At 41.7% G+C, this 26367-nt stretch overlaps 1 protein-coding gene across 2 annotated transcripts in view; it reads right to left on the bottom strand.

Annotated features, from left to right (window-relative positions):
- LOC122563241 (protein phosphatase 1 regulatory subunit 12B-like) overlaps window positions 1-26367 on the bottom strand; it is a 282450-nt gene that overhangs the window by 118853 nt on the left and 137230 nt on the right. For both annotated transcript variants that reach the window (XM_043716857.1, XM_043716856.1), the window contains exons 9-12: window positions 24365-24483; window positions 23237-23449; window positions 10959-11053; window positions 7577-7723 (exon numbers count right to left, since the gene is read on the bottom strand). In XM_043716857.1, coding sequence (XP_043572792.1) covers window positions 7577-7723; window positions 10959-11053; window positions 23237-23449; window positions 24365-24483 — 574 coding nt within the window. The remainder of the gene's footprint in view (window positions 1-7576; window positions 7724-10958; window positions 11054-23236; window positions 23450-24364; window positions 24484-26367) is intronic.

Below are 26367 nucleotides of genomic sequence, written 5' to 3' on the forward strand. Positions count from 1 at the left end.
AACCGAATAAAGATTCGTGCACCTTGTGTCTTTTCACTGTGTCTCGCATCTACACACACACAACATGGGTGCTGGGGAAAATAAGCTCTACCGCAGTAAGGTCGTAGTGTGGGAGTTTAATTAAAAAATAGGGGTGTCAGAGAATCTGTTCACTCTGAGAGCTGGCTCTGAGAAAGCCAGACCAGTGTCAAGTACTATGCACGTATAAGTAAAGGGTGACTTGGTGATGGGATACCAGCCTCTGTGGAGTTATTTTAATAGTAACAAGAGAACGTAAATGCTCCTGAAGAAATTCACTCGTATTTGATTGTCTTTGATGTCTTTGATTTGGGGTAAGCATTTCTCACACCATGTCATTATTTGGAAAGCTTGATTTGTTACTAGTTACCATGCCCCTATAGTGCTTTTCTCATATGGTGAAAGCCTGATTCTCCCATTCTTTGGAGATGGAAGGATGTGGAGGCACTGGAACGGGTGCAGAGGATGTTTACCAGGATGTTGCCTGGTATGGTAGGAAGATTGTATGAGGAAAGGCTGAGGCACTTGGGTTGTTTTCATTGGAGAAAAGAAGGTTTCGGGGTGACTTGATAGAGGTGTATAAGATGATTAGGGGTTTAGATAGGGTCGACAGTGAGGATCTTTTTCCACGTATGGAGTCAGCTATTATGAGGGGGCATAGCTTTAAATTAAGGGTGGTAGGTATAGAGCAGATGTTAGGGGTAGGTTCTTTACTCAGCGAGTCGTGAGTTCATGGAATGCCCTGCCAGTAGCAGTGGTGGACTCTCCCTCTTTATGGGCATTTAAGCGGGCATTGGATAGGCATATGGAGGATAGTGGGCTAATGTAGGTTAGGTGGGCTTGGATCGGTGCAACATCGAGGGCCAAAGGGCCTGTACTGCGCTGTAGTCTTCTATGTTCTACTAGTTCAGCCATCTACCATATACATCATTTTGCATCAGATCCTCCAAAACATTCATATTTGTCTGGATTGAACTCCATCTGCCATTGCTCTGTCCTATAAACACACATATATATCTGATCCCCTGGCAATGCTCCTCACCAAACTGTAGCTCCCCCAATCTCTGCATCCTCTACAAACTTTAAATCAGGCCATCTTCATTCTCCTCCAAATCATATACACATACATTTTATTTATCTATATATATAAAACACACATACATACATACATAGATATAAATGTAAAAAAACAGCAGAGCTCCCAGCACTGATCCCTATGGATCTCCATTGGTTACAGATTTCCAATCAGAAAAACAGCCTTCCACTGCTAGTTCGTTTTCTATGACTAAGCCACTTTAGTATTCATCTTAACAAATCATAGCAGATCTATGTCACTTCATCTTTTGTATCAGTCTGCCATGAGACCTTGTCAAAGGCCTCAGTGAAGTTCATGTAAACAACAACTAACATCCTGTCCTCATCCATCATCTTTGTCACTTTCTCAAAAAACTTAATCAAGTTGAGTGTCACAACCTTCCCCACACAAAGCCATGCTGCCTATTCTCAATAAATTCATATAAAACCTATCCCTAAGAATCTTTTCCAACAATTCCCCGATTACTGTGATGCAAGGCTCACTGGCCTATAATAATCCTGGATTATCCCTGCTGCCCTTTATCAACAAAGTAACAACACTGGCTATTCTCTCGTCCTCTGGGACATCTCCAGTGACTAAAGGAGATACAAAGATTTGTGCAAGGCCCCATCAATTTTGTCAGCATTCTGGTATAGTTCCTATCAGATAGGTCATAGAGACTTGTCTAGCTTGATACTTTTTAAAAACACTCAACACCTCTTCCTTTTTTTAAAGTGACATGCCCAAGAATATCAACATCCCCCTCTCGAGACTCACCATGCACCATGTCCTTCTCCTTTGTGAATACCGATGACAAGTATTTATTAATGACATCATTCATTTCCACAGACAAATTTCAGCTTTGTCCTCAATTGGACCTATCCTTCCAGAACTTACCTTCTTGCTCCTTATGTAAGCATAAAATGCCTTCAGATTTTTCATAATCCTGTTTGGCAAAGACATTTCATGGCCCTTTTTAGCTCTAATTCCTTGGTTGCATTCTTTCCTACTATCTTTGTATTCTTCGAGAGCTCTATCTATCTTCAGTTTCGTAAGTCTTACATATGCCTACTTTTTCTTTTTAACTCTTGTCATCCAAGATCCTGCATCTTGCCATCCTTAACTTTCATTTTCACAGGAACATCCTATTCCCTAAGTCTAATCAACTGACCTTTAAAGATTCCCATGTACGAGATGTGGATTTACTCTCAGAGTGCCCCCAGTCTGCATTCCTAAGTTCCTGCCTAATATTGTGCTAGTTTGCCTTCCCCAATTTAGCATTTTCACTAGAGGACCAGTCTTATCTTTATCATAACTAAAAACATACAGAATTACGGTCACAGTTCCCGAAATGATCCACCACTGATTCTTCAATCACTGGCCGGGATCATTCCCAATAGTATGACCCCTTCCCTAAATGGACTATTTACAATTTGGAGATGCCAGTGTTGGACTGGGGTGTACAAAGTTAAAAATCACACAACACCAGGTTAAACAGGTTTAATTGGAAGCACACTAGCTTTCGGAGCGACGCTCCTTCATCAGGTGATCAGGACAAGCACCTGATGAAAGAGCGTCGCTCCGAAATCTAGTGTGCTTCCAATTAAACCTGTTGGACTATAACCTGGTGTTGTGTGATTTTTAACTTTGGACTATTTACATTTGCTTCAAAATCATCCGAAACACACCTACCAAATTCTCCCTCTTCCAAGCCCAGTTACAGTCAATATAGGGGAAGTTAAGATCACCCACCACAACAAAAGCTGTTATTTTTACTATTTTTCCATAATCTGTTCACATTGCTGTTCCTTTATCACTCAACAATTGTTGGGAGATCTGTACCACAATCCTATGAAATTGATTGCAACCTTGCAAATCCAGAGCTCTAATCATATGGCTTCCCTGGATAAGTCCTCCATGGTGTCCTCCCTAGGTGTAACTGTGATATTCTCCCTGATCAGTAACACAACTCCCCCACGTTTAACATCTCTCTGTATCACACCTGAAACATCTAAATCCCAGAACATTAAGTTGCCAATTTTGTCCCTCTCTCAACCAAGTCTCTGTAATAGCTACAGCATCATAGATACAAGCCTTCATCCAAACTCCAAGTTGATCTGCTTTACCTGTTATACTCATTGCATTAAAAAAAATACATTTCATATCACCAGTCCTGTTGTGTTCAGTTACCGCACCCACCATCTTTCTTCCACTTTGTTTTACTGACCTTGGTCTTCGATTCCTTATTGGTCATTTTACTTGCTGACCTACTGCACTGGTCCCTGTCCCCATTTCTTTCCCTAAAAGGATATTTGTGAATCAGATAGGTTGTGAATCTGATAGGTTTTTATAATATTTGATAATAGTCAGATTTATTTATTCAAATCAAATTTCATAATCTGCTATGGTAAGATTCAAATCCATGCTCCCAGACGAACCACCTGGGTGAATGGATTCCTAGTCATGATTATTCTGCCACTTTCTCTTCCTAATGATAAAAAGCAAACCACATGCAAAGCAATTTATTCAGCACTGCTCCAAGATTTGGCAGGGGTACTGGGGTCATTCCCTTGAAACAATGACTGTCCGTTTTACTTCCCTTTTGCCCTAAAAGTGTGTAGTCACAGTTCCATATCTCTTCATTGCTTGATCTGCCACTCTGTAATCTCTATTTAAGGATAACAGAAATGAAAACAAACTCTAGGGCTCTACAGTGGAGCTCACTGGCTTCCAATACATTACACACTGTTGTCTAATAATCAGATTTGCTTTCTAAGTTAGAACTTACACATACAGCAAGCTGGTTGAACAGTCAACTTCAAATTGTTCACACAATGACCTTTCAATAATTTGAATAAATAAAGTACTTTATTCCATTCCCGCCTAAGCAACAAGAGCTAGGATATAAAGAAATAGTAAATAAGATCAACAGGCAAATCAGAGGCTTTCAAAGTTTGACAAAACATTTCAAATATTTACCCACAATTTTCAGTATTCCACATTTAAACAACAATCATTCTGATCGTAATATTAAAACTCTTGTTCATATGTTTGTGTATAAACAAAAATATTAACCAAATGAATTGGTGCATGCATCATTTAATTATTAGCTGCAAGTTTCTGGTCGTGGAGCTTGAAGATAATTCTTCCAACAGCCACTAAGTGGTGCACTAGAGATTGGTATAGTAAGCAAATGGATAGAAGAATATTTTTCTGTGACTCAGAAATCATAATTGTTAGAACGAATGCAAAAATCAGTGTATGTTACAAAAGAAAAGATATAAAGACAATCTTAATGGCAATCATTTATAGTTCTATCTACTGGAACAACCTCAAGATGACTAATTTTTGAACCAGGAGATTGATTTTAATAAAGGACACAGGAGGATGTGTGTCGCTCTAAAGGTCAAGGTTAGATTAGATTAGATTCCCTACAATATGGAAACAGGCCTTTTGGCCCAACAAGTCCACACCGACCCTCTGAAGAGTAACCCACCCGGAAACATTCCTCTACCCAATATTTACTCCTGACTAATGCACTAACAGCATGGGCAATTTAGCACGGCCAATTCACCTGACCTGCACATCTTTGGATTGTGGGAGAAGTCTAGAGAACCCAGAGGAAACTCCACACAGTCACCCGAGATGGGAATCGAACCCAGATCCCTGGTGCTGAGAGGCAGCAGTGCTAACCACTGAGCCACCGTGTCGCCCTGCGTGCAATGGAGGCAGGTTCAGTGGATGTCTACAATTGGGAATTGGATCTTTATCTGAAAAGAAGCATTGCAATGCTTCTGGAAAAATGTAAGAATACAGGTCTAACTCAGACTTTCTTGCAGAGTGCTGGCACAGACATGATTGTGATACTCTGTCATCTTGTGATTCTTTGATCTCTATCTAATCTTTTCTGTGTTGTTCTTTTCACTCTGTCTTGGTTAGTTATCTCTCGGTGTTTCTCCCAAATCTTATAGCATTCAAATATGTATTTTTGTTTCTTTATCTGCTTTACTTTGACTTTCACCTCTGCCTTTTTAAATAGGTCTTATCCTTTCTCTCATTTCTTTATCCATTTCCCTTCTCTCTCTTTTTATCTGCCTATCTCTCTTGCTCTCTTTTGCATTTCCTTCATTTCTGTCTGCTTTACCTCTTCCTCTGTCTCAATCATTTCTCCTTCTTATTTTCTCTCCTTTCAACTTTGTTTCTTTGTTCTGCCTTTGTTCTCCCATGCTCTCTTTTTCTCACACCTTCCTTTTTCCTCTCACTCTGGTTTGTCTTATTCTATCTATTCTTGTTCATTCTCACCTCTTTTTGGTCATCAATAAAACATAATGGGGAAAGTTATAATAAACTCACTAAAGTTCTCTCAGTCCTAGATGATACTGGAAGTTAAAACTGGTGAAACCTGTCCACTGGAGAAAGCCAAAGTTGAGGGAAGTAGTCAAGAACATGGACCTCCACAACAGACAAACACTCCTCTTCCTGTTGCAACCAAAAGCCTTTAAAAAACGCACTTGCAATTTGGACTGTAGGCAATTAGTTTCCCAAAAGTTTGCTACTTTACACAGCAGAAATGAAAAGAATTATTGATGAAAGAGGAAATTTACAAAATTGAGGAGAGGATTTGTTTTCCACAAAATGTGAACCAACTGAAACAGGATTAGAGAATCTGAAATGCTACGAAGGATGAGGACAGTCAAATGTCAGACAAATATCACTCCAAAATGCATTATCTGCATTTACACCTTAGTATTTCAATTCAGAAATCCATAACTTAAGTGAGTGAGTTAAATACATAACACTTTCCGACTGCTGAGTGATTTTCTTGAACCAGATCATCAAGATCCAAACATCCAGGATTTAATCCCGGAGCTATATTAGGTTAGTTGACATTAGCATGGATACAGTAGGCAGCAGTCCTTCAACATTCACTGGCGAGATTCAAACAAGCATGTGGTAATGAAAGCGCTGCATTGTAAAAGCAACAATATCTTCAGGAGGTTATGGGAAAGAATTGTCAAGAAAAATAGGAAGAAAAGTAAGTTAGCATGGCAAAAGCTTAGAACCCCATCAGCAAACATGCATTTAAAAGCAACTATTCCTGATAGGGTTTTTTTTAAATCTCATATTCCCTACTTGTAAAAGCTTCTTCCACAAATCATGTACAGTACATGCCATCATGAAACCAGCCCCACCCTATTTAAACTGCATCAATCTTGGTTGAAAGAACAGGTTTATTTGTAACGCAATACAAGCTGATTTTGTTAAGTCATGAAAACTGCATTTGGTAATCTCAAATTTAGGCTGGCATCGCTTGTCTGTCCATACTGAAAGATTAGATTAATTACCTATAGTGTGGAAACAGGCCCTTCGGCCCAACAAGTCCACACCGACCCTCCGAAGAGAAACCCACCCCCCGATATTTACCCATGACTAATCCACCTAACACTACGGGCGGCAAGGTGGCTCAGTGGTTAGCACTGCTGCCTCACAGCGCCAGGGACATGTGTTCAATTCCCGCTTCGGGCAACTGTCTATGTGGAGTTTGCACATTCTCCTCATGCCTGCGTGGGTTTCCTCCGGGTGCTCCGGTTTCCTCCCACAGTCCAAACATGTGCAGGTTAGGTGTATTGGCCATGCTAAATTGTCCATAGTGTTAGATGGATCAGTCAGGGGTAAATATAGGGGGGTGGGTTTCTCTTCAGAGGGTTGGTGTGGACTTGTTGGGCCGAAGGGCCTGTTTCCACACTGTAGGTAATCTAATCTTTCAGTATGGACTGTTTTAACTGGTGTCTGTAAAGGTCACAGAGGGTTGGTGTGGACTTGTTGGGCCGAAGGGCCTGTTTCCACACTGTAGGTAATCTAATCTAATCTAATCTAATCTTTCAGTATGGACTGTTTTAACTGGTGTCTGTAAAGGTCACAGCAGCATGTTACACAGTTCAACCTGTTAACTTTGAATTCATCTTGTGCTGTAGTTTTGTAAATTTAGAATTATATATTAGCACTATCACTGACTTAAAGGTCAAATGATACCAAGTTATGGCAACAGCATTATCAGCTCTTAAGGAAATGTCAAGGAGCAAAGCAAAAAAGCATTGCATTGTTTCAATTGAAATTCAGCAGCAGTCATAGTATTTTTGAAAAGAATATGAACAAGGTAACTGCATCGAGAGTAATTGAACAGCTTCTCTTAAAATTTTACAAACATTACGTTTTTGACAGTATCAATTTACAGAACAGCCCAGAAATGGAACAGATAAATGACGGTTTTATGACTCTCAGGCACTTACATACAACATGTTTTGAGAATAACTCTTGGTCATGTAAAATACAGAATAACAAATTTAAAAATCCAAGAGAGCAAATAAATTGTTCAACTATGGAGTTTTTAGCCATAATTTTGATAAAATAATGTGGATAACATTTTTTTTAAAACAATTTTTCTCTACTTAAACTGCAGAAAAGAACCCTGTTCTTACTCACCTTCGCTGATATAAAGGCACTGTGTTTGTGGTTGATGCATTTACAGACATGCTGCTTTCATTTCCCACATGATTTGTATCTTTGAAGTCATCCTTCCACTGTCGTCTTGTATACGAACCACTTCGTATAAGGCTAGCTGCTGATTCCCTTTAAACACACAAAAAATAAATTCCCTCAAGTCACATAGTATAATGCTAAATGGGTTAGATTTAGACCAGTTCTAGCTATTTAAAACTGGAAATCCATGAGTAGTTATGGTCCACTAATAGAATTTTATTCAATTATAAACTGTAATATCATAGCCTGGCAAATGACTTAGTCATACGTCATCAACCCCGGCTCAAAGAAGAGTGGAGCAAAGCACGCAGGAGCAGCACCAGCATACTAAAATTGAAGTGTCAACCTGTGAAAACTGCAACATGAACAACTTGCAAGCCAAACACTGGAAGCATCATGCAAGAACTAAGTGAGCCCACTACCAACAGATCAGATCAAAGCTTTGTAATCATCCTGCCACATTCAGCTGTGAATGGTGTTGGCCAATCAAACTACCAATATAAGTAGGAGGAGAATTCACAAATATCCATACCCTCAATGATAGGAGGACCTTAAAATCATTAGTGTAACTGTCAAGGCTGAAGAATTTGCAACCACCTTTAGCCATCTCAGTTTCATCCTAAAATCCTCTGCATTGCAGATGTCATCTTTAGGCCAATTAATTTTGCTTCACATGATGTAAAAAAATCAGAAGGTACTGGATACTGTAAAGACTATGGACTCTGTCACAATTCTGGCAGTAATACTAAAGATTTGTGCTCAAGTACTAGCTGTACAACTAACCAAACCAGTTTAGTACAATGGTAACACTGACATCTATCCTTGAATTTAACCCAATAGTTACCTCCTGCTCTTCGATGCTGCCTGACCTGCTGTGCTTTTCCAACACCACTCTAATCTAAACTCTGGTTTCCAGCATCTGCAGTCCTCACTTCTGCCCAATAATTAGCACCCATTGTTTTTGATCAAAAATAAACTAAGTCTTTGATGGTGTCATCAACAGTGCTATCAGTAGCACTTACATAGTAATAACCTGCTTAGTTTGGGTTCCACCAAGGTCACTCAGCATCTGACCTCAATAAAGTCTTGGTCTAGACATGGACAAAGAGAGGAACTCAAGAAGTGAGACGATAGTGACAGCCCTTGATATCCAGGCAGCTTTCCATAATGTGGCAATACAGAGCCATAGCAAAACTGAAGCAATGGAAATCAGGGGAAAATTCTACTAGTTCTTGTCATACCTACTACAAAGGAAGATTGCTGTGGCTGTTGGAGACCAGTCATCTCAGTCCCTGGACTTTGCTACAAGAGCTCTTCAGGGTTGTGTCCTAGAGCCAACCATTTTCAGCTGTGTCATCAATGGCCTTCCTTCATCTTAAGATCAGAAGTGGAGATGGTCACTGATGATTGCACAATGTTCAGTACCATTTATAACTCCTTTAAACTGAAGGAGTCCATGTAGAAATTAAGCAAAACCCGAGAGAATTTTCGGGCCTGAGTGATAAGTGGTAAGTAACATTTCAGCCATTTAAATGCTAGACAATGACAATCTATAAAAAATAAATCTAACTATCATTCCTTGACATTCAGTTATATTGCCACTGCTGAACACCCCTCTATTAGCATCCTGAGGTTAATACAGACCTGAAGCAAAACCGTACCAGCCATACAAATACTGTGGTTAGTGGCAGAGGCTACAAATTCCAAGATGAACAGCCTGACTTTTGACTCCCAAATACCTGCCCACTATCTACAAGGCACAAGCCAGGTGTGTGATGGAACACCCCCCACTTGCCTAAATAAATGTGGCACAAAAACAATTGAGCAGCTCAACACTATCCAGGACAAAGCAGCCCACTTGATCAACATCCCATCCATCAACATGAACATACAGTACACTCCCCGTACTACTAACTTACTGCTGCAGCAGCATGTACCATACACAAATGAAGTGCAGCAACTGACCAAGGCCCTTTTGATAGCACCTTCCAAAAAAATGACCTCTACCACCTACAAGGCCAAGGGTGACAGGTTCATTGGAACAATATTATCTGCAAGTTCTCCTCCAAACCACATGTCATGTTGACTAAGATCCTGTGACAATGAAAGAATATCAATGAAGGCCTGCAACTCTGTTTCCAGCAACACTGGAAGGCACTTATACCAAATGGATTGTAGAAGCCTACCATCACCTTCTCAAGGGCAATCAGGAATAGGTAACAAATGGTGGCCTTGTCAGTGATGCCTATGAGCCTTGATCAATTTTTAAAAAGTGCCATATTACCAATAGTTGCATAAATCTGGTCAAGATTTTGTCTAGAATTTTGTCAGGAGACTTTGTCTAGAATCTATTGAAGTAAAGAGGAAGACAGAAAATGCTAATTGTATAAAGCTACAGTTATACAGCACAGAAACAGAAACTTCAGTCCAATTTGTCTATGGTGATCAAATATTCTAAACTGATTTAGTCCCAAGCCAGCAGTTGGCACATATCCCTCTAAACCATTCCTATTCATATACCCATAGAGATGTCTTTTAAATGATGCAATTGTACTTGCCGCCGCTACAGCCTCTGATAGCTCATTTCATACATGCACCACCCTTTGCATGAAAAGTTGCCCTTCACAACCCTTTTAAATCTTTCTCCTCTCACCTTAAACCTATGCCCTCTAGCTTTGGACTCCTCTACCCTGGGAAAAAGGCCTTGTCTAGTCACCGTATCCATGCCCCTTATGAGTTTATAAATCGCTAAAAGAGTCACCCCTCAGTCTCCAGCATTCCAGGGAAAAAAAGCCCTGGCCTATTCAGCCTCTCCAGTTTTCAGCCTGGTCTTTTCCATTCTGACAGAACCGTATATTTTTAATTACTATGACAATGCCAATATAAAGAATGCTTATGCAATAAAGCACATTACTAATTATAACCTAAAGTGGCAATTTAAATCATCACAATTTGCTCCACGACTGCGCTGAATGATGCTAACAGAATAGATTCAACCTTGTACTGGGTGCAGTAAGTCACAGCCACCAATCTTTAGCCTATCCCAATGTTTGATGCAAAGCCTTGTTCCTAAAGCAGGATAATCAATTATGCCTTGGTGGACTACAGTTAATTGCATCTAACTGGAATGTACGCAAAATGAGTTACTTTGAGACAACATTTATGAACTATATAGGCATATGCACAAAACATATACATATATACACACATACATGGACAAACAAATCAATGGTCTTCCCTAATTCATTACATTTGCACAGTTCTTCACTTACTAAAAGTAGAACAGCTCTGAAACGTCAAATACTTTAAATGAAACAGAACTGACCTATTTTCCTTTTCCTCAATGTCAGATGTGCTATGTAGTCTTCTGTTAGGAATTGTTGGTGCAACATACACAAGCCTAGTTTTATTATCTTTATCCTGCATAACAAAAAAACAAAACAGCTGTTTGATTAATATTGCATGAGTGTCATATTAGCTGTTACTGCACAAAGGTGCTTTTCACCCAAATCACACCTCAGGTGTTCAATTTCCAATACAAACCAGAAAGCAAAGGTGTGAAGACCTAAACTGTAGCCACTCTATATCTTTTAAGAGCCTTGGGATTTGTCCAAACTTCATGGACAAGGGTTGGAATACTGAACATATAACATGCATGGGTAAACAGCAACCACCCCAGCACTTGCCCATTTTCCCTCTAGCCATGCTAGAAGCGCACTCATTTTGATGGGGCCTCTATCAAAACAGAATTATCAGAGACAGGGTAGATAGAAATCCTGAAGTACTCAACACACGTTTCTTTCCCATAAGGCATAAGACAGGCACTGGTAGTGTACAGACTTTTTTTTGAAAAACTGCAGAAGATCCTATTGTCTGCAGTTACCCCTACATTTGCAGATCACCCAGACTGTGGCCGCGGCCATACGTCTGTCCTTAACTATGACGGGGCAGATATATGACATATGAAGCCACTGGAAGCACAATTTAATGTGCAGTACACAACATCCAATTGATACCACAGAGATAGAGAAAAATCAGCCTCTGGGGTTTTTGAAATTTGAAAACTAATTAGCTTTTGTATGAACTTCCACTTTTTTTCAAAAAAGTCACAGGAGCAATGTCAAAGCTCACGTAAATATGTTCTGTACATAATTAAGATGGTGGAACAGTGGCATGGTTGAGCGCAGGGCTCATCCCTTCCCACCTGTTTGCTTTCTCTTATTTTTCTTTCCTTTACTTTTGGTCTTTTTAATGTTTTTTTCATTTTCTGTTCTTTTAAGCCAGAGAGTGGCTGGTGAAGAGGAAGCCTCCAGCAGCAAAGGTGCCTGTTCAAGATGGACACAACTCCACCACAGCTTAAGGTCTCCTGGCAAGTAAAGAGCAGCTCTCGGGCTGAGTCCCTCAGCCCAGACCTACAGCCTTAAGCTGAGGGCAGGGCTTGGGTGTCCGAAGGAGATGAAGCATCGGTGAAAGGGACAGATGATAGACCAGCGGCAGCATTTGAAGAAGCATTAGACAGAGAGCAGGAGGTATGCAACCCACGAACCTCTAGATCCATGGCTCCAGCTTGGATGCGGCAGCCATGTGAGTGACAAAGGCAGAGGCCTATGACAGAGACCCCAGAGCCCTTTATGGAGACACAGAATCCAAGCAGCAAGTGGAAAGCAGTGGAAGAGGAACAAAAAGGAGAGAGAAAGATGAACTCTATTGCAGTAAGACGTCACTTTATATTTAGCATGTCAAGGTGATGCCACTGCTTGGCACCACTGCATATAACACACAAAATAAAAAAAAACACTTCACTATTATTTATTATTACAACATGGTGGTGAATTCCTCTGTTAATTAAACCAAACACCCGGAAAAGCTCGCCTCGCCTCATAATCTGTCAAAATATTGAGTGACAGAGAACTCTCAAATTCCACTATTTAAAGAAAATAACATCAATTTATTTTTTAATTCCAAAAGTGAACATTAAAAAAATAGTTCACAACTCTAAGCTCCCCTTTCTCTTAACTGCTTAATATCTGCCTCTAAATCTATAACAAAATGCTGTTCCAATAAGACACTTATTAAAATTAATTTCAAAACCACATAGTTGGTGTCTTCTTCCGTGTCTTCACTCTTCCGGCTACTGATTTCCCTGGGTCGTCATCTTTCTTTATACAGCGTATATGTTTCACATGAAAACGTACCTTTAATAGTGAGTGCTTCTTAATTTTTGGGAGAGCAAGATTTTAGACAGGGAATTAGCTCTCTTTCTGTACAGCAGTTGCTCTCTGACCAATTTTCAAAATGTACACCAATTTTATACCCCCAACTTTGGATCATCTCTGTAACACAAGACTCTAATGAAATAGCCTCATATTTTTGTCTTTATATCTTTCCAAGAATGTAAGAGGATTGTGGTCCATATCGACAACAGTCTCTGAAACACTGTTCATCACATTAACATTAAAATGTTGTAGCCAATTGGTCACTCAATTCCATCATCATTTTCCTGTAGCAGTACAGTTCCAATTCCTATAACGCTTCGATTGTAACTCCAAAAGGTATCAAGAAATTTGGTATAGCTAAAACTAGTGGTGTGGTTAGTACGGTTTTTAAATCCTCAAATGCCTTTTGGCATTGTTCTGTGCACTGAAACCTTGTGTTCTTCTTTAGTAAAACAATCAGCAGTGCCACCATGCTGAAGTTTGGAACAAACTTCTGGTAGAATCCGCTTAGTCCCAAAAATCAAAGCATCTCTTTCTTCAAGGATGGTTATGGAAGCTCTTCAATGACCTTCGTCTTCACGTTCTTTGGGGTCAACCTTACATGACCAATGTTATGTCCCAAGAATCTCACCTCTACCTTTGGGAATTCTGTTTTCTTTAAGTTCATTTCCATTTTTGTTTATCATAATCATTCAAGGAGCTCTGCCCTGTACCATGTGATTTTTCCACAACTAGCTAAAGATCACTACATCATCCAGAAAAACTGCATAATTTACTAATCCAGCCACAACTCTGTTCATGAATCTTTGAAATATAGCTAGCGTATTTTTCATTCCGAAGGGCATCACTGTGAATTGATACAGCCCATTTGGGGTTGCAAATGCAGAAACTTTTCACTTTCTCTGATAAAGGTACCTGCCAATAACCACGCACTAAGTCCAACTTGGTGATGTAAGTGGCTTAACCAACTTTCTGAATATAGTCCTCCAATCTTGGTATTGGACAGGAGTCCGATTTTGTTATGCAGTTGAGTTTCCAATAGTCCACACAAAATTGTTGAGTCCTGTCAAGTTTGGGAACTAACACAATCAGCAAACTCCACTCACTCTGACTTGGTTCGATGATGTAATTAAGCATCGCATCCACTTCCTTCTGGACCCGTGTGGCTTGGAGAGGATTAAACCTGTGGGGGTGCTGTTTTATTGGAACAGTATTTCCGACCTCCATTAGTTCTATTAGTCCTCCCCATTTCATTTCTGCATGTGTCTTCAAACTGCTGAAAAAAACCTTTCAACTTGCTTCTTTGTTTTTGAGAGAGGTAGCTCACTGACCTTTCCCACTCCTCAAGGAGTTAATTATTTAATGCATTTTGAGGCACATCACGCTCCACGACATCTGGGCTTGATTCCTCACTCTTCGGGGCAGTAACTAACACCTGTTTCTCCAGTTCACTGTCTCTCTTATAATAAAGGTTTCAACATGTTCACAAGACATACCCGATAGAGTTTCTTTTCTGTCCAGCATCTTTACCAGATAGCTTACCTGACTCAATTTTTTCTCAATTTGATAGGGACCACGAAACCTGGCTTTGAAGAGATCTCCTACCACTGTAACACCACTAATATGTCATCCCCAAGGGAAAACATCCGAATTTCAGAGTTTTTATCTACCATCTGCTTCTAGTATGCTGTGCCCTCTTCAGGTGCTGTTTAGCTAATTCACCTACCCGATTTAATCTCTCCCTCACCTCAGATATAGAATGCAAGTGTGAGATCTCTGACTTTGGTCCTATCAATTTTTCTCACTTCATAGGTTTAGGGCAAGAGGGGAAAGATATAAGAGAGACCCGAGGGGCAGTTTTTTCAAGCAGAGAGTGGTGCGTGTATGGAATGTACCGTGGAATGTACCCTGGTACAATTACAACATTTAAAAGGCATCTGGATGAGTATATAAATAGGAAGGGTTTGGAGAGATATGGGCCAGGTGCTGGAAAGTGGGACTAGATTAGGTTGGGATATCTGGTCCGCATGGACAAACTGGACCGAAGGGTCTGTTTTCGTGCTGCACACCTCTATGACTCTATGTCCGAATGTTAACTCAAAAGGAAATAAACTGAGTAAATTTGTTTGAGGCACCTCTAATAGTAAACTTTTATCTTTATCCCAATAATTTGGACTGTCCTGACAATACACTCTTAATTTGGTCTTCAAGGTCTGATGCCACCATTCCAAGGCTCCCTGGGATTCAGGATTATAAGCACTTGATTTAAAGTGCTATATACCTAAGCTATCCATGACTTCCTTAAACAAATTGGAAGCAGTAAAATCAGACTCTTAGTCAGACTGAATCTCTCTGGGTAGCCTGTACCTGGTAAAGAAAACTACTAACTCCTCCATGACCCTTTTTGCCTTAATATTCCATAATGGAATTGCTTCTAGAAATCTGGTAAGCCACATCCATTATGGTTAGCAAATATTGGTTCTCACTTTTAGTTGTGGGGAAGGGATGTACACAATCAACCACAAACCACATGAAAGGTTCTTCAAATGCAGGAATTGGCAACAATGGTGCTGGTTTTATTCCTGCCTGTGGCTGATCCATCATTTGGCATGTATGACATGCACGGCAAAATTACACACACCACTGTGCAGTCCAGGTCAGCAGAAGTGTTTTTGCACCTTAGCCTAAGTCTTCCTCACACCTAGATGACCTCCTGCTGGTAATTCACGTGCTACCCGTAATACTTCCCGTCTGTACATTAATGGCAACACAAGCTGGTGCACGCCCGCCCATTTCTCCTCTGCGCTAATCTGCCGTGATTTCCATTTTTGTCTTAGAATTCTATCTTTAAGATAGTAAAGAATACATTGAGAATTCAATATGATTCCTTTTCTGAGTATGCATCAACATACATATCTTTTATTTGAACATAGCGCATTACTGCGCAGTACAGGCCCTTCGGCCCTCGATGTTGTGCCGATCTGTGGAACTAATCTGAAGCCAATCTATCCTACACTATTCCATTTTCACCCATATGCTTATCCAATGACCACTCAAATGTCTACTACTGTTGCAAGCAGAGCATTCTACACCCTTTCTACTCTGAATAAAGAAACTAACTCTAACATCTGGCCTATATCTATCAACCCTCAATTTGAAGCTATGTCTCCTCGTGCCAGCCATCAGCATCAGAGGAAAAGGGCTCTCATCGTCCACCCTATCTCACCCTCTGATTATCTTGTATATCTCAATCCCTCATCCACCTATTTGGTCACCATCTCAAAAGAACTCAATAAGGCTTGTGAGGCATGATCTACCCTTCACAAAACAGTTTGACTATCCCTAATCAACTTATTCCTCTCTAGATGATTATAAATCCTATCTCTTATAACCTTTTCCAACACTTTACCCACAACTGAAATAAGGCTCACTGGTCTATAATTACCAGGGTTGTCTCTACTCTCCTTCTTGAACAATAGGACAACATTTGCTATCCTCCAATCTTCTGGCACTATTCCTGTTGACAATGATGACTTAAAGGTCAAAGTCAAAGGCTCTGCAATCTCCTCTCTGACTTCCCAGAGAATCCTAGGATAAATCCCAGCCAGCCCATGGGATTTACCTATTTTCACACTTTCTAGAATTGCTAACACCTCCTCTTTGCGAACCCTAATCCTAACTGAGATTTCACATCTCATCCAAACATAAGACTACTTCTTCTTGACAAGAGATTCAACTTCTTTAGTAAACCATGGCTCCCTTGCTCAATCACTTTCTCCCTGCCCGACAGTCTTATCAAGGACATGCAGTAGCTGTTCCTCGAATAAGCTCCACATTTCAATTGTGCTCATCCCCTGCAGTTTCCTTCCCCATTGTATGCATCTTAAGTCTTGCCTAATCGCATCATAATTGCCTTTCCCCAGCAATAACTCTTGCCCTGCAGTATATACCTATCCCTTTCCATCGCTAAAGTAAACATAACCGAATTGTGGTCACTATCACCAAAGTGTTCACCTACCCCCAAATCTAACACCTGGCCAGGTTCATTACCCAGTATCAAATCCAATGTGGCCTCACCCCTTGTTGGCTTGTCTACATACTGTGTCAGGAAACCAAACTGCACATACTGGACAAAAACTGACCCATCTAAAGTACTCAACTAAAGTACTGCTAGTCAATATTTGGAAAGTTAAAGCCCCCCCATAACAACTACCCTGCTACTCTTGCTCCTATCCAGAATCATCTTTGCTATCCTCTCCTCTACATCTCTGGAACTATTCAGAGGCCAATAGAAAACTCCCTTTCCTGTTTCTAACATGAGCCCATACTACCTCAGTAGACAAGGAGAAAGTGAGGACTGCAGATGCTGGAGATCAGAGTCCAGAGTATAGTGCTGGAAAAGCACAGCAGGTCAGGCAGCAGGAGAGTCAAGGTTTCAAGCATAAGCCTCTCATCAGGAATGAGGCTTGTGGGTCAGGGCTGAGAGATAAATGGAGGGAGTGGGGTTTGGGGAAAGGTAGCTGGGAAAGCAATAGGTGGATGAAGGTGAGGGAGGTGGTGGTAGGTCGGGGGGGGTGAGATCGACAGGTCTGGAGGGTGGTGCCGAGTTGGAAGCTTGGGACTGGGATAATTTTGGGGGGGGGGGGGTGAAGAGAGAGAGAGAAATGAGGTAGCTGCTGAAATTCACATTTACCCTGTGTGGTCGCAGGGTCCCAAGATGGAATATGAGGCATTCCTTTCTCCCCCGGCATCAGGTGGTAACGGTTTGGCAGTGAAGGCAGCCCAGGACCAGCATGCCCTTGTCGGAATTGGAGAGGGGAGATCAAATGTTCAGTCATGGGGTGGTGGGGTTGGTGGTGTAGGTGTCCCACGGATGTTCTCTGAAACAATCCGCAAGAAAGCGTCCTGTCTCCCTGATGTTGAGGAGACTACACTGGGTGCAAAAGATGCAGTAGATGACACTGGTAGAGGTGAAGGTAAATTTCTGACAAATGTGGAAGGATCCCTTGGGGCCTTAGACGGAGGTGAGGGGAGTGGCGTGGGTGCAGATTTTGCACTTCCTGCAGTGGCAGGGAAAAATGCCAGGCATGAGGCTGTGGGCTGATGGGGGTGTGGACCTGACCAGGGAGTCATGGAGGGAATGGTCTTTTCGCTACACTGATAGAGGTGGATTGGGAAATATATTTCTGGTGGTGGGGTCTGTTTGAAGGTGGCGGAAGTGGTGTGTTGTATGCGGAGTTTGGTGGATTGGAAGGTTCTACCTCCTTCCCAAGATTCACAAACCTGCCCCAGTCGATCTATTTTCTCAGCCTGCGCCTGTTCCACCGAACTCATCTCTTCTTACTTCGACACCGTCCTGTCTCCCTTAGTCCAGGATTTCCCCATCTACGTTTGTGACACCACCCATGCCCTTCACCTCCTCCAAGACTTTCATTTTCCTGGGCCCCAACACCTCATCTTGACCATGAACATTCAGTCCCTGCACACATCGATCCGCTATAACGAAGGTCTCCAAGCCCTCAGTTTCCTCCTCTCACGCCCTCCCAATCAGTACCCTTCCATCAACACCCTCATCCGCCTGGCTGAACTGGTCCTTACCCTCAACAACTTCTCCTTCCAATCCTCTCACTTCCTCCAAACCAAAGGGGCAGTCATGCGCCTCCACATGGGACCCAGCTATGCCTGCCTGTTTGTGAGATATGTGGAACAGTCCATCTTCCGCAGTTACGCTGGCACCACACCGCCCCCCCACCTGTTCCTCCGCTATATCAATGACTGTATTGGCGCCGCCACGTGCTCTCGCGATGAGGTTGAATAGTTCATTTACTTTACCAACACCTTCCAACTGGACCTCAACTTCACCTGGCCCTTCTCGGAAACCTCCCTCCCCTTCCTGGACCTCTCAATCACAGTCTCAGGTGACCGACTAACTACAGACATATACTACAATCATACCAACTCCCACAGCTACCTCCTGTACAAACACAATCCCTCATTCCCAATTCCTCCACCTCCACCGCATCTGTTCCCAGGATGACGAATTCCACCTCAAAGTCCTAGATGACCTCCTTCTTCATGTGGTTGACGATGCCCTCCAGTGCATCTCCTCCACTTCATGCACCACTACCCTTGAACCCCACCTCTCCCAACACAAGGACAAAACCCCCCGATCCTCACCTTCCATCCCACCAACCTCTGCATGTAATGCATCATCCTCCGCCACTTCCGCCACCGCCAAACAGACCCCACAGAGATATATTTCCCTTCCCACCCCTATCAGCAGTCCAAAAAGATCACTCCTTCTGCAATTCCCTCATTGGGTCCACACCCCTCACCAGCCCACACTCCACTCCTGGCATCTTTCTCTGCCACTGCAGGAAGTGCAAAACCTGCACCCATACCACTCTCCTCACCTCCGTCCATGGCCCCAAGGAATCCTTGCACATCCATCAGAAATTTACCTGCATATCTACCAATGTCATCTACTGCATCTGTTGCACCCGGTGTGGTCTCCTCTGCATTGGAGAGACAGGACACTTCCTTGCTAATTGTTTCAGAGAACATGTATGGGACACCTGCACCCACCAACCCCACCGCCACACGCTGAACACTCCAACTCCCCCTCCAAGTCCGTCAAGGACATGCAGGTGCTGGGCCTCCCCCGCCAAACAGTTACCTGATACTGGGAGGAAAACGCCTCATATTCCGCCTTGGGACCCTGCAAGCACATGGGATAAGTGTGGATTTCAATAGCTACCTCATTTCCCCTCTCCCCACATTATCCCAGTCACAAGCCTCCAACTCGGCACCTGTCCATCACTCCCCCTCTAATCTACCACCTTCTCCCTCACCTTCATCCACCTATCACTTTCTCGGCTACTTTTCCCCAAACCCCACCCCCTCCCATTTATCTCTCAGCCCTGACCCACAAGCCTCATTCCTGATGAAGGGCTTATGCCCAAAACATCGATTCTCCTGCTCCTCAGATGCTGCCTGACCTGCTATGCTTTTCCAGCACTATACTCTCGACTACCTCAGTAGACAAGTCCTCAAACATCCTGTTCTGCCATTGTAATACTGTCCTTGACTAACAATGCCATACCTACCCCTCTTTTGCCATCTTCTCTATTCTTACTGAAGCATCTAAATCCCGGAACCTGCAACAACCATTCCTGTCCCAGCTCTATCAATGTCTCCGAAATGTCCACAACATCAAAGTCTCAGGTACCAATCCATGCTGCAAGTTCACCCACCTTATTTTGGATGCACCTGGCATTAAAGTAGACATACTTCAAACCACCTTCCTGCTTGCCAGTGAACTCTTGCAACATTGAAATCATACTTCTGACCTCAGTACTCTCAACCTCTTGGACACTGGAAGGACAATTCAGGCACCCATCCCCCTCTTGAATGAGTTTAAACCCTTCTGAAAACTATGAGCAAATTTTCCCCCCAGGATACCCTTCTGGTTCAGGTGTAGACCCTCCTGTTTGTAATGGTCCCACCTACCCCAGAACGAGCCCCAATTATCCAGGTATCCAAAACCTTCACTCCTGCACCATCCCTGTCATCACGTGTTCAACTCCTGTCTCTCCTGATTCCTCACCTCTCTAGCACGTGGCATGGGCAACAAATCAGAGGATAAGTACGCCAGCACTAAGCTTCCAACTTAGCTCACTGAATGTCTGCCTTAATCCCCATCCCTTTCCCTACCTATATCATATCATTAGTACCTGTGGAGCACAACTTGGAGCTGCTCCCCCTCCCCCTTCAGGATCCTGAAAACACAATCCGAAATATCACGAACCCTGGCACCTGGTAGACAACACACCAACAGTGAGTTTCTCTTGTTCCCACAGAACCTCCTAGGTGTCTGGCTAACAATGGAGTGACTCCATTGCAGATCTCCTTCCTTCCCTTCTGAGCAACAGGGACAGACTCTGTGCCAGAGACCTGTACCCCATGACTTACCCCTGGTATTGTCTTGTCTTTCTGTTGTAAGTCCATTAGCCTTTCAGGACGAAACACTTCTGCCTGACCCTGTACTGTTCAGGTTTTTTCTGTACCTCTATATCAAACAGGGTGGCAGATAGCTGAACCTCAACTCCTTCGTCTTTCTCTTTAATTTTTGCTTCTTGCTGTGACTTATGACAGTGGAATCCTGTTACGACACAGTCCGGAAAAATTCTAGGGTATTTTTCTTTTAACTCCTTGGTTCCCTAGTTTACATTTGGTTTCTCCACAACAAGGGGTGACACTCCCACCTTGGATCCTGCTAAATCATTCCCAAAAACAAACTGTATTTCTGGAACTGACACACTGTCAATCAGTTCCACTGTTACTTTCTCAATCTTGATTTGGCTGTCCAACCTGGTCTTACAGAGTAAATTTCTGTTTATCTATTCCACAAATTACCACTCTCATGGATAACATGTCAGAAAGAGTTCAAATACTTTAATCACCAACCAAAACTCAAGTATCCATTTCACAGTCAAATTTTACGTAGTTTCAATTTTCCAGTACACTCTGGGACTGCCATCGAGTCACATACACAGGTGCTTGTAATTTCTGAGTTCAGAACAGCATTCACTCTCTCAAAGGTATAGTACATACCTTCAACTTCATAACACTATGCATGTGACCACAAGTCTAAGTCAAAATCTACATCCCAATAAAGGGCAGATGATGGCCAGCATTTATTGCCCATCCCTACTGTGCAATTCTGGTCTCCCTTCAATTGAATTAATAGCCTAGTAATAATACTGAGACCTAGATAATGTTCTTGGACCTGGGTTCAAATCTTGTCATGGGGGAATGTGAATTCAATAAATATCTGAAATTAGGAGTCTAATGAGAACGAGGAATCCATTGTTGATTATCAGGAAAAGCCCATCTAGTTCACTAATATCCATTAGGGAAAGAAATCTGCTGCCCTTACCTGGCCTGGCCCACATGTAACTCCAGACCCACAGCAATGCAGTTAACTCTTAACTGTCTCTGGGCAACTAGAGTCATAGATAAGATGCACAGCATGGATACAGACCCTTTGGTCCATCTTGTCCATGTCGACCAGATACTCTAAATTAATCTAGTCCCACGTGCTAGCACTTAACTCTCTAAACCCCACCTATTCATAAACCCATCCAGATGTATTTTAAATATTGGAATTGTACCAGCCTCCACCACTTCCTCTGGCAGCTCATTCCATAGACGCACCATACTCTGTGTGAAAATGTTGCCCCTCAGGTCCTTTTATATCTTTCCCCTTTCATCTTAAACCTAAGTCCTTTAGCTCTGGACTTGCCCCAACCCAGGGAAAAGACCTTGTCTATTTACCTTATTCAGCCCATCATGATTTTATAAACCTCTATCCGGTCACCCTCAGCCTCAGATGTTCCAGGGAAAACAGCCCCAGCCTATTCAGCCCTTCCCTATAGCTCAAATCCGCCAACATCCTTGAAAATCTTTTCTGAACCCATTCAAGTTTTACAACATCCTTCCTATAGGAGGGTGACCAGAATTGCACACTTGGAATGGGCAATAAATGCTCACCTGGCCAGTGACACCTATATCTTATAAATTAAAAAAAACAAAGTTGCAACGAGTAATCTGTGGTCACAGCTACAATTGGGAACTTTACATTTCAGGGCTCCCTGAGAAATGCAGAGCTGTACTTCATTCTGACAGTTCTGCTGTAGCATGGAAAAGTCAGAGGTAGGCAAACAGCAACCCCCCTCTTACAGCAGTCAGTTGCATATTCTGAAAACTAAATGTCCTGACAGCCACTTTGATAGCTGCTGTCAATCAGCAAGTACATAGCCAAGTGTGACATTAGGATGTCAACAGGGTAGGTTGCCAGATAAGTAGACTTCCACAGGAAGAATACTAGATGATTTGAAGATACGGTACCAGGGAAAGAATACCAAATGAATAGGGTGTAGGATGTCAGCTGAGGACAAGTTTGAGTTTCAGAGGAAGGTTGCCAGATTAGTATTGATTTGTTGAATAGTTACTCAGGTATTTCATATTCAAATCTTTTCTGAGTAACTATTTTACTTAATTTCATCAGAACCCTCTGAGGTCTTTGATGCAACTGAAGAATTTTGGAAGGTTTCAGGAAGAGACAAATTACCCAGCAGAAAAATTCATTTAGCTATAATGGGTATTCCAGAATCCCCATGCAAAATTACCATTTATACTGGCATAATGGCTGTCTGGCCATCAGAAAATCCTAGCCAACATCTTAAACTATAACTTGCTGTTCGGAAGCAACATTTGCCTGAAAATGTATCAATGATACTGCTCAGATACAATATTCAATTCTAATTTCTACCAATGAAAGAGATTTATTACTATGCTCTGCAAACAAAAATTTCAAAAGTTGTACCTTTTCCCGGTTATCAAATATGGTTGAAAGGCGTGGACTTGAAGCAGATCGGATAATCCCAAATGAGTCCTTCTCTTTCAGTGCTTGGGAGCTACTAATTTCACTCAGTGCATCATGGCTTCCAGTCTTCCTCAACCCCAATCTCCAAGAAGCTGGAGATTCATCTTTACCTTCTTCATCTTTGGCAGTAGATTTGAGAAAAGGGCTAATAATCTGAAACAAAGCAAATCTTGATTCATACAGCTTATAAGCAGTTTTGATTAATGATCAATTTTGATGACAATTCTTTATTTGTAAAATGGTGTCACAGGGTTTAAAAGATACTACACAGTCTTTAAAAATTAAGAAAAGAAAATGGCTCCTGCAACCAGCTTTCAATCACACAAGGAATTATTGAAATGAAGCTCAATAAACTTGCATTCACATGATACCTCAAATCTCTTCATGATTTAAAAAAAAGTACACAGTCAGCATTAAGGCAAATGTGAAATCATTTTAACCTTCCTGACCATATCCTAACCCACATCAGGTTTTGTTAATCTATCATTCCGGAGATTGGTTTCTAGCCCTGTGACATCTCAAAATTATAATTCAGGATTTAAAAAAAAAATCTCTTCCAGACATCCAACTACTTCAAAGCTCTGTTCCTCGGACACTGCCCCACTTGCCTACTCGCATTCCTTTTATCCCAGCAACAACATGCATGTTTACAACGCTCTGAATTTTATTCTGTAAATCCACTAAATCTCTCACTCAGCATTCAGCAGCCTCATTAATAACTATCATTTTTGAATCTTCAAATATTTTGATCTTTCTCTGCCTTCACTTCTCTCCTTATATTTGGTAATGTTTTGGCTTATAGATGCTATATGAATGCAAATCATTAATGAAGCTGATTATAATTTTATGTAAAAAAGTTCCAATCTTTAAAACAAGTGCAAGCAATAAAAGCAGGAATATCGTAAATTGCACTAGAAGATCTCCATGACTTCGCCCACAGATAAAAAATGTAAAAAAGGTAATAAAATATACAGATGTCTATGGCAATTACCTAATTCCCTGCATAAAGAAATTCAGTGCTCACCTGCCCCTTGCTATACAAAACACAGAATCAGAGTTGCATTTCACCTTTCTTGTTGTTGTGGTAGCTGTGAATCGAGTGGAGTGCCCTGCAGTCGGAGCTAGCTGCAAGCTTCGGCTGTTCAGTTTGCTGTTTATATTATTTTTGATAGATGGCTTTGACTTCTCTGAGAGAGAAAGAGAAACATATTTTGATGGCTTATCATGAAGAGGTATACTGAACAATAAAAATCTAAGTTAGCAATCAGAACTCAGATGATTCCTCAAACAATTTCAAACACTGGCAATGTGAACAATAGATTGAGGCTCAAGGCACAACTCATCAGGATTTACTTTCAAATTTATAGTGAATAGCCTGAAAGTAGGCTTAACACATGGAATTCAAAATGTGAAATGTCCATCCTGTGGCATGTGAGGAGTGGTGAGCACTTCATGTAGCCTAAATGAAAATAGGTAGTGAGGGTTAACGCCCACCAAAACTCAATTTCAGAACTATGATTCATGTCCTTTTTAAAGCTTTCACCTCTTGCCTTAAGAATATGCCTGCTGGTTTTGAGCTTCCTCACCCTCGAGAAAAGACATTTGCTATCACTTAGGGGAAGGCCAAGTAAAAAGAAATAGGGGTTGCAGTAGTGCTCATAGTAAGGAACAGGACCAGAATTAATGAGAGCGCATCTTAGATCAGAACAGCAGGATGCAGAATCTGGTCAGGTGCAGATAACAAACAGCAAGGGCATTTGTTTATAGGTCACCAAATAGTTACAGCAATAAAGATCATAGAACAAATCAAGAGATTTGATATGAATGTCAGGATAGTAGTGCAGTAATGACTGACTTCAATCTATATACATATATATAGGTGATTCCGAAAAGTCTGGTTTTGATGGGTTTTCGGGCCAATTTGATTATAGCTAATAGATACTGCCTCAGTAGAAAAAATGTTTATAATGAAAGGAGAGTGGCCAGTTCTCCCAGCTCAGCTCTACTCTGGTTTGATTTGCTTTTGGCAGGGCGGCTATGCACTAAGAGCAGTCAGGCAGTTTGAGGCTGCTGGTCCAAGAAACAGCAACATGGAAGATGGAAACTACCATGCTGCCACCTCTCTCCCTGACATCTCTCCTGTCAGTCCCTGTTTGATAATATCTTTTAACCAAGGGGTGTTTATAGGGATTGTTGCAAGTATTTCGAAAAGCATAATTAAGTTGGGTTTTCGAATAGGTTAAGTTATTCGGTATTCTGTTCTCTTTGTTTGTGTTTCATTCAGTAATCTTGTAAATAAATTCCATTTTGTTTAAAATAAGTGGCTTGACAAGCTGCATCTTCTGGAATATCCACACTACACCTGATTAAAACAACTAGCACAGTTAAAGTCTGGACTACTTCCTTGAAATGTTTTGAGGGGGTCTGGCCTGGTTCATAGCAATAGATATGATGTTGAGGTGTCAGTGTTGGACTGGGGTGGACAAAGTTAAAAATCACACAATACCAGGTTATAGTCCAACAGGTTTACTTGGAAGTATGAGCTTTTGGAGCATTGCTCGTTCATCAGGTAGTGGGGCAGGATCATAGGACACAGAATTTATATTAAAAGATCACAGTGTCATACAACTGATGCGGTGCATTGAACAAACGAGGTTGCTGTTAAGTCTTGAATCACTTAGAAGATTAGATTAAATTAGATTACATACATTGTGCAAACAGCCCCTTCGGCCCAACAAGTCCACACTGACTCTCCGAAGAGTAACCCACCCATTTCCTTATACTTGCTCCTGACTAATGCACCTAACACTATGGACAATTTAGCATGGACAATTTAGCATGGCCAATTCACCTGACCTGCACATCTTTGGACTGTCGGTGGAAACCTGAGCACCTGGAGGAAACCCACACAGACACGGGGAGAAAGTGTAAACTCCACACAAGTGAAGCAGGTTTTGATTGACTAATATGTAGACCCCACAACGTCTTTCAAGTCACAGTCCTGATATAACAAGATTTTATTTTTTTTTAAAAGTGACATCTCAGACAATGCATTAAAGGTGTGAGGTTAG

This window comes from Chiloscyllium plagiosum, chromosome 26, assembly GCF_004010195.1.
Source record: "Chiloscyllium plagiosum isolate BGI_BamShark_2017 chromosome 26, ASM401019v2, whole genome shotgun sequence".
Lineage (NCBI taxonomy): Eukaryota > Metazoa > Chordata > Chondrichthyes > Orectolobiformes > Hemiscylliidae > Chiloscyllium > Chiloscyllium plagiosum.